Source organism: Micropterus salmoides, unplaced genomic scaffold (genome assembly GCF_014851395.1).
Source record: "Micropterus salmoides isolate LMB-PRFRI ecotype aquatic unplaced genomic scaffold, ASM1485139v1 Ms_hic_scaffold_16, whole genome shotgun sequence".
NCBI lineage: Eukaryota > Metazoa > Chordata > Actinopteri > Centrarchiformes > Centrarchidae > Micropterus > Micropterus salmoides.
In genome coordinates, this window is record NW_024040707.1 from 10,662,223 (window position 1) to 10,675,422 (window position 13,200).

Sequence of the window (13,200 nt, forward strand, 5' to 3'; positions counted from 1 at the left end):
GTGACAAGGAATAGTATTCTTAAATATTAATTTATTCAAAACAAATACTCAAATGCCCATAGCACAATAATATACTACATCAGCTGTAATGTCACACGAAAGTAGGATTTATAGCTTATATATCCAGTTAACAACACTGAGGAGTGCAACAGATAATGAATTATGTCACAAGCACATTACACCAATCTTTTTTTAATAAAGTGCATAAAAGTGCTTTTCTCACGATTATCAAACAAAATGCTATATGTAAGGCATGTTGACATCATCTAACATACAGTACATGTATAACAGGAAGTGGACAAAACGGCAGAAACACTTTGTGATACAAACGCCTAGACAAATTTGATGAAGCTTAGCAGCAACTATTTGCCTTCTTTGTTCCTCTAGAAGTTGTCGTATATTGATTTGAAAAATCTTTTTTATAATGGTGGTTGTTCAGTCTCCTCTAAATCTGATGCATTCTGCTGATAAGTACAAAACTTAATACAACTCACCTACGTAGCTGGCTTGGTAACTGTTACGTTCAGAAAAAAAGAGAATATCCAGTGAGCGGCAGAGGAGAATGGGCAGACTGGTTCGTGGTTTTAAAACTTTGATCTGTTCATTCCGTGGGATACCTTGAATCTATGTATAGACATACCTCATATTGTACCTACTCACACCCATCTCTGCTTCATCTCCCAGGCTCTCTCACTCATCCAGTCCTTAGTTCTGCTTACAGCTGAGCGCTCTGCCCTGAGCACCAAACAGAGCCTGGCTAGTTTGGGTTGGTTTCTCTCCAAGTAGTTGTTGGTGTCTCTCTGCAGCTGATCCAAGGCCGAAGGCCGACTCTCGTCAAGGGACACCACAGCACTCAACATGGGGTTAAAACGGAAGTACACGTCTGGAGCCAGCAGGTCGTCCAAAAGGGTGTGGACCCCTTCAGTGTCAGTTGCACTGCTGATCAGGTTGCTGATTTTGGCCCTCAGGCTGGTTGAGGTGGCAGGTCCCCTCTTAGCGTTGTCATAACGACCAGTGCCAAGGGACAGCACACACTGGAAGGACTGGTTGGGCCATAATAGATGGCTCTCATGGACAGCCAAGGCACAGGGATTGTTCAAGATAATTCCTCCATCCTACAAAAACACAGAAATCATCTGAAAGTGTACAGGACAAGTATTTTGTTAAATTCTAACCCACTCTAAGCCCTTTCTAAACACAGAGCCATATTCTGATTTTTGTATTGCAGTTAACTTAAAATGGCAAATGTGTAGTTTTTTCAATGAAATTAATCAATTTTCTATTGCCTATTTGTGAAAGGGCTGTAACCTCACATAAAAATTAACCGTTGCCGGCTTTCTCGGTTACCTCTGACAATGTGTATGCTGCTTCCTATATGAAGAAATCGGGTCAGACTTTCTATGAAATCCATTGGCTTGTGTAGGCTGTGACGTTCATGTGCACTCCCGAGCCCCTTGCCTACTGATCTACATACAGCAACAACACTGCAGCTAACAAAATGGAGGCCGCTAACACCAAAAAACAACCAGCTACAGACTCCAACACAACCTCCACGTAAGGATAAAAAACAACAAACGTCGGGCCAAGTTGGGAATCAGATCGACATCTGGTGAAAACGTGTCAACATCAGAAACGCATTTGAGTCATGGAGAGACCTCTGCTATGTTTTGGATATAAAATCCGACCCAGATTTGGCTTTCATCCTATTTGACGGGTAAATTAACATTACTGCAAAGCATGTGAAATATATTGCGATTTTGTGTTTTAGTTGGCTTGTTAGATAATGTTAGCTTGCCTGCTAACGCCGACCAATTGTTAATGTTATCCATTGCAAAATGCTCACCAGCTAACTTGATCCATATTGTTGTCCTGTCTGTGTACCACTGGTATTAAGTACAAAACAAATGTGGAGCAATTTGTTTATATTGTGTTAAGGTGATGCAGACAGGGGCAGCCAGCTTCATTAGCATGGATCTGGTGTGTTTTACTTCTTAACGTTTAATGTGGATTTATTGTCATTTTACCGATACTCAGGTACATAGCTTCTTCGCCGGTCTCAGTCGCAGTAACTTTCGTGACCCACATAATATACAATACTCAAAATAGTTAAGGGAACACTTTAATCACACATCATATCTCAATGAACATAAAAGTTAAAAGTTCCAAATCTTTACTGAACACTGTATAATTCGTTGAGAACAAAATGACGTAACAACGGTCAATAGAAACCAAAATCACCAACCGTTTGAGGTCTGCATTCAAAATCACACCAAAAATTAAAGTAAAAAACTCAAATCACAGGCTGATCCAACCTGTCTGACTTTGATCAAGGCAACTCATAATGTGACTCAGTAGTGTGTATGGCCCCCATGTGTCTGTATGCACTCCTGACAACTTCTGGGCATGTTCCTGATGAGACAGCAGATGGTGTCCTGGGGGATCTCCTCCCAGATCTGGTGGCCGGGCATTGTCCTGCACCAGGAGGAACCCACTGCCCACTGCACCAGCGTAAGGTCTGACCATGGTTCTGAGGATTTCATTCCGGTATCTAACAGCAGTCAGTATACCATTGCTTAGCATGTGGAGGTCTGAATGACCCTCCGACGATACGCCTATCCAGACCATCACTGAACCACTGCCAAATCAGTCATTTTGGATGATGTCGCAGGCAGCATAACATTCATCACAGCATCTCCAGACACCTTTCATGTCTGTCACATGTGCTCAGTGTGAAACTGCTCTCATCTATGAAGAGAACGGGGCAACAATAGCAAACCTGCCCATTGTGGTGTTCTCTGGCAAATGCCAATCAAGCTGCATGGTGCTGGGATATGAGCACAGATCCCACTAGAAGACTTCTGGCCCTCATGTCACCCTCATGGAGTTGTTTTGTCAGGCTCTTCCAGTACTCCTCCTGTTCCTCCTTGCACAAAGGAGCAGATACCAGTCCTGCTGCAGGGATGATGCCCTTCTATGGCCCTGTCCAGCTCTCGTCGTGTAACAGCCCGTCTCCGGTTATCTCCCCCATGCTCTTGAGACTGTGCTGGGAGACACAGCAAACCTACTTGCAACGGCACATATGGATATAGGTGCCATCCTGGAGAAGCTGGACTACCTGTGCAACCTGAATGGGCTGCAGGTACTGCCGCATGCTATCAGTAGTGACAAGGACACTAACAAAAGCAAAACTATAGAAACATCAGTCAGGAAGGGAGAGTTGTCTAAATCTTTTTTGGGGAGAGCAGGTGAGGTCTTACATCAAAGTCATCATCTTTATGCACTTAATAGCAAACTATTTTATACTAATTGTCTACAGTTATATAATTCTGAGTGACTGGGAGAGAGGATTTTGCATTTTTTCTCTTCGTCAATGGGAAGATCCAAATAGAAATCTATTAATGCTGGGGAGGGCCTTGCTGTTCTATTTCATTGCCTTTTCCCAGCACTACATCATTTTGATTCTATTGAAAACCTTAAATGCAGAAACGACAGCAGTTTCCAACCTGGTGGACGTCACTTTGTAAGGGGAACTCCTGAAAGTATCCTGGGGCAGCTGATGATGCTCGCACTGCCTGCCACATCTGACAGCCTGAGCTACCTGCGTAGCGGCTGAGAGAGCCTGGTTTATGGTTGTAGTTGCGGAAGACAAAGGCCTTTGGACTGGTACCCCAGTTTACCACTGCGCTGACTGCTGAAACCTGAGCAGATACCAACAATACCATTTGTGAAAATTGTACAAAACCAGTGAAAACTGCAATTTTAATGCTTGAAACAAAACAATTGGTTCTAATTGTATTCTGACCAAGATAGGGGGCTGTACTTTAGCAGCCGTAACCTCATCATTTCAACAGTATTTTATCAGTGCTGTGAGCCTGATGGTAATTTTGTAAAATTTCATAAAATCAATAACCGTGGTGGTATTCTTACCTTGGGACTTGACTCATCTCTGGCCGTTTTAACAAGTACTCTTTTTCCCAGCTTTTCTCTAAATGTGATTAAAAAAAGAAAATTCAGTCAGATCAAATTGCATTTCTGTCTTATTATTAACATGCTGAGAATTCACTACCTTCACTGAAGCACTTGTATAGTTTTGTTAGAATCTATTCTGTGCATACCGTAGTATTGTCTCCCAGGTCTCAGTGTTATAGTAAGAGTGACTCCAGCCCATCTTCACTGTGCCAACCAGTGGGTTCTGGCGAAACACTTCAGAGCCAAAACGACGATACATGTCAGCACACTCCTCTAAAGAAAAATGGGCCAGACCCAGCATGAAGGCTAGAACAGCACCTTAAATAAAAACATGCAGAGACACACAAGTGAGACACGAAATTATAGATTCAGACGGAGAAGCATCCAGATGTTATTGAGAATACATTATGTCTCTGTACTTTGTTGTTTGTCACCTGTGCTCACTCCGCAGATGTAGTCAAACAACTGGTGGATCTTCTTGCCTGTCTCAGCTTCCAGTAGCTTTAACACCTGCAAAGGCACAACACCTCTGGAAAAGGCAAAGACAGTATACTTACATATTATACAGAACACAGGACAGAGACCATCTTAAACCGGGTTCTGGGTTAAGCTGAAACAATTAGTTAAGTTAAAACTGATAAGTCGATCACAAAATTAACCAGCAACTGTTTCAAGCAAAAATTCTTTGCAGCTTTTCAAATGAGAGAGCTGTCAACCTCTCTATAGTCTTTTGACTATATAGCAAACTATTTATATTTGGATTTTGCAATGCTGGTCAGATGTAACAAGAACTATTTTCAGATTTTTAATGGGCAAAACAGCTAATCGATTAACCCAGAAAAAAGTTGAGAATAATTGATAATGAAAATAATCCTAAATTGCAGCTCTTGTTCTGTGTATAGCATGCAGATTGTTGAAGGGCAGTAATTCATTAATAATCTATTTTCTTACAGTTACCTTGTGCCACCACCATCAATTGAGAGCACTCTGATGCCACGACCTTTGACTTGATCCACATAGCCGATTAGAGCCAAGGTTTCTCTTAAGGTGCTCTGAAGCATCCGACTGTCTCTGTAGGTTCGTCGCTTTCTCAACAATTTGACTGCAGTTTTCTCCTGTAAACAAAAACATCTTTAAGAATTCACTGAGGTCAAATAAGTTCGTTGAATTTGTGCAAATGTCATGTCGTTTCTTTCACTTCCAACAGACCTGCCACATTAAAGCCTTGCATGAGGGGTAGCGGATAAGGTGTTCATTGAGTGCCTCCAAGCAGGCAGTTAGAGCGTCAGGAGATGAAGCCTGTGCCAGGCATGTGATCAACCCTCGTGTCACTTCCTCTGCCTGTCTCTGACTCAGGACAAGCTGAGATAACATTGCCAGAAATTACTTACAAACATTTGGATAACAGTTTGATTTAATTTTATGTGTTTTAGCTTCTGTAGAATCTGTGGGTGACCTTGGCAATAGCTAATATTTATATCAAATAAAATGAACTGCAATGCTGTACCAGCTTGGAGAATGAGATTAAGCGATGATGAGATGAGACAAGTCAGTTCATGCTATAAAAAGGGTCATTGTAGATTCGAAGACCAATTTCGGTATATTTTCATTTTCTCATAATCTTGGTCAACTTGGCATTACTGAACTTAAACCTCAACTTACCTTTTTAAACAATTTTGTCTCTGGTGAAGTCATGGCAGGTTTGGCCTTACCAGCCAGGGACAAGGGGCCCAGCTTTAGATAAGCACCCATCAAATCAGGAATGGCACTTGTGGGGTGGCGAAGGCAGTCCATAAGGGATACAGTCCCCAGTCTCTTATAGGTAGCAGATCCAGGGTCCATCTGTATTTGGGTATTACCATCAATGTCTTCATCCAATCCACTTTGTCCCTTGAAATACTGATTGATGTAAGCAGACATTTGGAAATAGTTCTCCCCAAAGTTAGTCGTATTATGGCTGCTGTGGAAAGGGCCTCCAGTTTGAGGGATTATAGGTTCTTGTTGCTTTAGTTGTGACTTGGCACCTTGAGTTTGTGAAGTAGATTGTGTTGAAAAGTCTTTCTTGAAAGTGGTATTCTTTTCCACAGGAAGTTGTCCTCTCTTATTCTGATCTTGGTCAACTTCATTGGTAACCTTGGCACCAAAGTATTTATTGATGTGTCTTGCAAAGTGAAGGTAGCCCTCCTCCCAGCTGCTGGAAACATTGTTAGGTTCCACTGTTGCCTGACCAGCACACAAATTTACTTGAGACATTTCAGCTTCTGGAGAGTTTATAATGCAAGTGTTTTGCATTTTTCTCCTCTTCTGCCGCCCATTTGTCCCTTTGGTAGAAGACATGGTTTCCAAATTCTCCTGCATTTGAACTTTTGTGGAACCGCTAGAGAAGACTGAGTTTATGTGATTGGCAACATAATTGTAACTCTCACCAAATGTTGTTGCCAAAGAGCTGATGTGAAATAGTTGCATTCCAGAATTTCCCTGTGTTGAAGGCCTTGTTCCCAAGCTCGCTTGTTTGTCTTTGCATTTCAAGGTCTGCTTTGTGTCTTTGGCCTTAGACATATTTCGTTCTCTGGCTTCCCGTTGACTTTGACTACGTCTCTGTGACCTGCTAAAATATTCTGGAGTTGTGACAACTAGATTAGCATTTTCTGATAAAGGTTTCCTGAAATAAATGTTAATGTGTCTGGACAATTGATTAAAAGACTGACCTAGACATCCTCCTGTTGAACTGTCCTGAGCCACGTCAAAGATCCCAATTGGAGCTTCAGCTTTGCATGTATTCCTATTGGAGGATGAGTAAAAACGCACAACCTGGAGATGTTTCACTTCTTTGGTAAAATTTCTGAGGAAGTGGTAAGAGTCATAGCTTGTATGACTGTGGCCTAAATTTTTAAGAGTAGCTTTTCTTGTACATCTGGTAAGATGAAGAGGTGGCAGCAGTGAATATCTGTAGAGGTCCAGGCAGTGTGGTGCTTGAGCCAGATAAATAGACTTTCTGAGAAGGCTCATTAGGTACCTAATTTTGCAGTATGACCTCAAAGTGTTGTTTACTGAACTTGAACACAAGTTGGTGCCAAAGTAGCAAACCATGTTTCACCTAATGTTGTGAGCAGCAATCAATCAAAGTCCATAAGTCACTCTTGTGCTTGTATAGATTTAAGTCAGAGCAGCATTTTCAACAGGAATCTATGAAAATGCACAAAACAAACACATTAGAACAAGACTAAGACAGCAATGCTAGAAGCTCTCTGAGGCTGTATTTTGGCACAGTGGTGGCTTTGAGCTTAATTCTAATGAATTTATGTTGACAGTGACACTAAAAAAAATAAAATTTACTTAAAAATGTAAGTTTAACAAAATTAACAAAAGAAAATGCAAAGTGAATAAAGAAATCTCAATTAAAGATGAAAATTAAAAACAAGTAGTTAATCTCTGTACCCTATAAGATTATTCAAATTCAAAAACTACAATGGAGAAAGAAAACAAAGCATGTTTATCAGTTAGCTTGCTTAACATTTTCTGATTATAACTAAACAAAGTACCGTTGAGGCTGATGGGAATGTCATTTTTGCAGGTATTTGGTCACAAACTAAAGTATGACCTGATCGACCAACAAAACTATATACATGCTAAGCACATTAACTTAAATCATTATACATACATTATAACTTAAGTTTCAACAAAATAATTGCCTTGCAAAACAATGGACAAACTTCAGATAAAAACAAAATTGTCCAAACATCAGGTAAGTCTGGTATATCAATATCTCAGCTATATGTCTGTTCAGAGCAGAGTCATCGTCACTTGTGTAAACAGGCAACAATTAACTAGAGTTCAGCGTGATTATGTTCCACAACAACCTTGCACTTCCCTGTTTCCTAGTATTGTGTCCCCTCATAAATGCAACATGAGACCTCAAAACAAACAACAAATACGTCAGTCTACATGGCCTGTAAATACTTCTTTACATTCTGCCAAAAGATCTGCATCTGCCATGTGACATTGAAATTTGAGAACACAAGACTGCCTTTGCCTGTAGTTGCTCGCATATCCCTAGCAAATAAGAGTGTACTTATACTATGTAAATTATAATGCATTCAACACTTACTATGGTACCTTCATGAAGAGAAAGGCAAACAGCTTGAATGTGCAATAGTCAAACGTCTACTATGGCTGTTTTCAACTCAAGAGGGGAAAGGTCATGAACCAAAGTAGCTTATAGCTACTCTAACCTTGACAGGAAAAATATGACGAAAGTATTCACTGATGATTTACCTGAAACACAACACCTAGTTCTTCTGTTTTCACAACTCCTCTTCAACCAATTTTCTGTTCTTTGAAATCCAGTACACCACTTTCAGAAGCACCATTTCCACGGTGTTTTGATACTTAATTCAACCCTTCTCTCATGCACTACTTTAATCTCATTGGTTGAGCTGGACTGGGGAGTGGACAAGCATGACAAATGCTTTGTAAGACCACACAGGCTTAAAGTCGTGTTGTCACCGCTGACTGTGGGACTGGAAGTCTAAAATTAGTGAGGGGTGTGATAACTTCAGGGGCTCAGTGAGCCGATGTTAGCTGCTCCTTGAGTCACAGCACCACACAACTCCCTCAAAATAGGGATGGGAAACTGGTCACCTGCTCTGTAATTCATAGAAACTACACAGACCACAACATGTGATACAAAACAACTACAAGTCTTCCTTGGTTAGTTGATGCTTTAGTTGATGATAAAATGTGGTTAAGCTTTAGATTACAGACCAAAATTAACAGTGTTTATACAGTATTTTCCACAAAAATACATGTAGATACAAGTGAAGTATGGGAGGCTGGGGGGAGGGGGGAGGGGGGGGGGGGTGCTAGAACGAAATTACACTGTAAGTAGCCTACTTTTTAATTTACCCTGTACATGTTGAGTAATTAAGAGTTCCAGAGGGCCTTGCATAGATTGTATGACCAGCTATGTCATGAAAAGGCACTTGGGTTAGTTAAAAATACCTTGGTAATATATATATATATATAATATTCCCTGTAACTACTCTGTTGTTACATTTAAAAGGGCTTGAACAAGGGAGTACTTGAGTTAATTGTCATACTTTGTAACTATACTGTAATTCATTAAACAATACTGTAATTAAAAGTGAGTGAACAATGGAATAGTTAATTTCATTTTACATAACCTACATAACAAAACAATCATGTTTTTTTATCTAGCTATATAATTTATTTTTTTTTAATATTATAATTTATACTATAAATAATACATATTATTTTCTAACACAATTGTTCCTGCCTTGTTACCCAGTAAAAACTGTACTCTGCAATTATTAAATAGGTCATTTTAATTAAAAATCTTAAAAAATACTGTCTGCCTTATATCAGAGTGTTTTGCAAACATCACTGTCCTGTGGTCACAACTCATAATCATTGACAAGCACACACTGTTTGCACTGCATTACAATGCATTGATGAAACATACGACATTAGAGGTTTTTGTGGGATTAAAAACTGTGTCTGTTATTGGTCCACCCAGCACACAGGAATTATTTGCCAAGAGTAATTCACTGAAAAATATTATGTCAGTTAAGTCCGTTTTGTTTGTTGAGTTTCCTTTGTCTGACACATGAAATAGATTTCACCCAGTTCTATAACAATCAACTGAACCCATTATTCTGCTTATATCTGTTATATATCTGGCAACTGAAATGAGGTTAATCATTATGACTGCCTTACAACATAATTCCTAAGGAACAATTTCACTCTCACAGCTGATATTATTTTAGACTTACAATGACATCTAGTGGCAGCTTCCTGACAGTTTGGTTCTGTATGTGCTTTTGAATGAACCTATCTGATACGCTGCGTGGGACAGGAAATTGACTGTATTTGCTTCATCGATTTTCTCTGTACTGTGTATTTGTCATAGTATGACATGTCTTATATAGAGTACACCATTATTATCTCTGTGTTTTGCAGTATATCTTTTTTTTGATATCTAAAGTTTCTTTTGTTTGCTCATCTGTCATCTTACCAGTGTTCCTACAAGAAGAACAATCAGACAAAGCTAAAAAGCTCAGAGTTCTACATGATGAGAATACAAAGATTAATTATCACATAATTCCTGAGAAAATTTTGTTAATCACTGAGCCATTATAAATATTTTAAAAAATATTCTACATAAATTTGTACTATTCAGGGAATTTATATTGCAATCAACATCTCTATTACTGTCATAATTTTCATTTTTGGATCATTTTTAGTAGATGTTTTCATCACTTTAAGTGAATTAACTAGAATGTTTAATCCGAGTTTTTCAAGTAAAGAAATTGTGCATTAAATTATGGTTTCACAACATACATATTTAATCTTTGTCTTCAAACTTTTCCAGAAAGGGTTTATAATAAACCAATGGTTAAACAGGACAAACCATGTCGTATTCATCCAGTTCATCAATTAACTTGTTATTTTTTCTGTGTTCAAGTCAGTGTCTTTTCTTTTCACACCGTCCTGTGGTGCACTCCTCCCCACGTCCAGTCCACTTTAAGCGGTTCCTGGCGAAGATGGCATAGGACTTGTCCATAAATGGTCTCAAAAGTGGTGACATCATTAAGCGGCCCAACCAGCCAAGGCCCACTGCACTGTACATGACTGCAAATGCTGGGATCCCACAGTGAACCTGCAAATACACAGGTGGTTAAGGACTCACATAATACTACATATGTGCTAATCTGCTAAATTAATCCAAAATGGCAACTTGAATATTACAATCCTAGTAAAGTCAATGGAATCTAAGTTTACCTCGTCTTTCTCATCAATTACATGCATTTCCTCCATGGCCATCTCATAACTGATGTCCTTGTATTTTGCTCCATCATATCCTGGCTTGGAGATATCGATAAAATTTACTTTCCCAGGGTGGTTCCTCTGCAGAAACTGGAGGAAACGGATTTCTGTCACACATATGGGACAAAGCCCATCATACAGCACCTGAAACAGAGCATGATATGGGATAGATGACAACCGGGACATTTCACTCATTCAAGTGCACAATTACTACAGTGAAGTGGCCTCTTTTGAGGCATTTATTGACAACCAGTCTTACTGAGACCATTTCAATATTTACTGTATTGTGTACAAATATTGATCTCTAATTCTGCATAAATATGGCTTACAAAGTGTTTGAGCCAGGTTTGTCCCAGTACTAATTCTAGACAACCACTGTTCTGTCTAAGGGGGACAATAAATAATAGTGTGAAAACTATACTGCCCTGGAGCTCAACATAAAATGGAATGAGAGCCAAAATTATTCATATTACAACCATATAAGTTTTATTGTTTTTTATTACACTAATTAAATTGAAATGTCCAGAAAATGAAAAATCAAGACAATTGAATTAATGAAAATTAATGAATAAAAAATGAGAGCAAATGAAAATGACAATCCTCAGTTTCACAAGGGATTACCTGATTAACAGGATAATATTTTATCAGTGCTTATGTTACTTCAAAGACAACTGCAAATTACTTCAATACTTATTTGGTATAGTTAACGTGTAGTGGTATGAAATCCATTTCACCAGAAAAATCAAAAGTAGCGATTGATAAAAAGAAACTCATGTTAAATGAATATTATATTAACATGTTCGCCCACTTATGGTAAGTCATACGTGTCAGTCTTAACTTTTGCTGCGGAACTTAAGTTAATGCTACAATTTAGGATAACTCAGGACAGGACAAACTGCTGCTAGGCCCTAGTGGTCCAGATTCAGAGCTTTTAAGGTGACAAGCTGCTTAAACAGGAAGTACTCAACTGCTACATAGCTAGATGCTAAAATCAACACATCAGAAATATTAGCACTGAACATGACTGCATGCAGTCGGACTGTTTTCCCATGGACAGACCAGATGCAGCCTACTACTCTGTTTGTCTTTTGCAGCCACAGAAATGACAATCCACTTACTCAACCACTTGAATGTACTAAAGCCTCTCAGCAGGGAACATTTACCATTCAACATCCAGCTATATGCCCATTTCCACCATACTTTCTCAAAATAATGACACATAGCATCTCTAAATAATGACTTACCAATTTCAAAATATTGACTTAGCATCTCAAAATAATAATGCACAGTATCTCAAAATAACAGTATCTGTTAGTATCTTATGTCATTGTTTTGAGAAACTAAGTCATTTTTGAGATGGCCAATATTTTGAGAAGGTTTCTCGTTATTGAGATACTATGTCATTATTTTGATAAAGCTTCTCATTACAATGACTTACAGGATCTCTTTTTATAATCAGCACAGTGGCAGTTAGGCAGCTGGTAAAAAAATAAAAGTTACAGCCATGCCTACAAGCATACAGCTTACAGAAAACAAAAAACCCAACAAAGTTTGCCTATAGTGACGTTAACTACCTATCCTGCCAACGCTGCAGCAGTTATGTTACTAAGTCAATTACAAAATAAAATCAGAACTGTTTGGTATTATAGTCAGTAACGTTTACACACAGAGAGGCTTAAGTTACCTTGACATCTGCAGACTCAGAGCTGAAGTTGCGATGCTGGTGTCTGCGGAGGGCTGGTGGCAATCTTACTGCCACCCTTGAATTTACACAACTGGGCAAAATGGTCAAACATATTCTCACTTTGTTAACGTTAAACATCTGCAAAAGCACTGAACCAACCTCAACGGCGAACCCGCGATTAGCTACACCGGCTACTAACTAGCTAGGTAGCTACGCAGATATAGCTAAGTAAGCTAACAGTCCCAACGTTTAGCACGTGACTTTAACGTTGCCAAGCGGTTTAGTAACTTAACAGAGGTCACGCGCAAACGTTTTTCAAAACAAACGGTATACAAAGACGTTAGTGTCCAGCAAATGTTATCTCGCGCCTCACATTTGCCTGTTTAGACAAAAACACAGTTAAATTCATACGAACTGAAAATCTACAATTTAGTAACACCAGCTAAATTAATCCGAGGCGTGGTGAGTGTGTGACTGCTGCCGCTTGAGGTCCCACTCTGCTGCCTTTTACTTGCACATTACTTTAAATGTGAGTGGAACAAGAACAAAGCTCAATTCCCAGCCCCGATGTTTAAAGATACCGTATTCTGTTTCTCACATGGGAATATCTTTTGTTAGTATTTTGAGAAACCTGAAACATCATACTGAGGTTTTCTGTACATATTCAAGATAAATTGGCATCTGTAAGTTTACTGGCAGCG

The 13,200-nt window shown here is 39.2% G+C and overlaps 1 protein-coding gene across 7 annotated transcripts; it reads right to left on the bottom strand.

Annotated features, from left to right (window-relative positions):
* Window positions 1–14: 14 nt before the first annotated feature.
* LOC119905322 (calcium-independent phospholipase A2-gamma-like) lies at window positions 15–13,200 on the bottom strand. Of its 7 annotated transcripts, XM_038722218.1 has the most exons (12): window positions 12,500–13,182; window positions 10,771–10,959; window positions 8,245–10,648; window positions 6,678–6,751; window positions 5,632–6,587; window positions 5,179–5,331; window positions 4,927–5,084; window positions 4,389–4,498; window positions 4,116–4,287; window positions 3,928–3,985; window positions 3,504–3,698; window positions 15–1,115 (listed from the first exon to the last, which is right to left on the bottom strand). In XM_038722218.1, the coding sequence occupies exons 5-12, from the start codon at window positions 6,526–6,528 to the stop codon at window positions 657–659; spliced, it is 2,202 nt and encodes a 733-aa protein (XP_038578146.1). In that variant the 5' UTR covers window positions 6,529–6,587; window positions 6,678–6,751; window positions 8,245–10,648; window positions 10,771–10,959; window positions 12,500–13,182; the 3' UTR covers window positions 15–656. The 7 variants fall into 7 exon arrangements, with proteins under 7 accessions (XP_038578146.1, XP_038578144.1, XP_038578142.1 ...); XM_038722216.1 differs by having other exon boundaries at window positions 6,678–10,648; window positions 12,500–13,200; XM_038722214.1 differs by having other exon boundaries at window positions 5,632–7,155; window positions 8,078–10,648; window positions 12,500–13,189.

Excerpts from the sequence above, each read along its gene's own strand:
- LOC119905322 (XM_038722212.1), bottom strand. The coding sequence starts at position 7,059 with ATGGTTTGCTACTTTGGCACCAACTTGTGTTCAAGTTCAGTAAACAAC. Across the intron at positions 3,986-4,115 it reads ACCTGGGAGACAATACTACG|AGAAAAGCTGGGAAAAAGAG; the intron begins GTATGCACAGAA and ends AATCACATTTAG. Across the intron at positions 1,116-3,503 it reads TACAAAGTGACGTCCACCAG|GATGGAGGAATTATCTTGAA; the intron begins GTTGGAAACTGC and ends GTGTTTTTGTAG.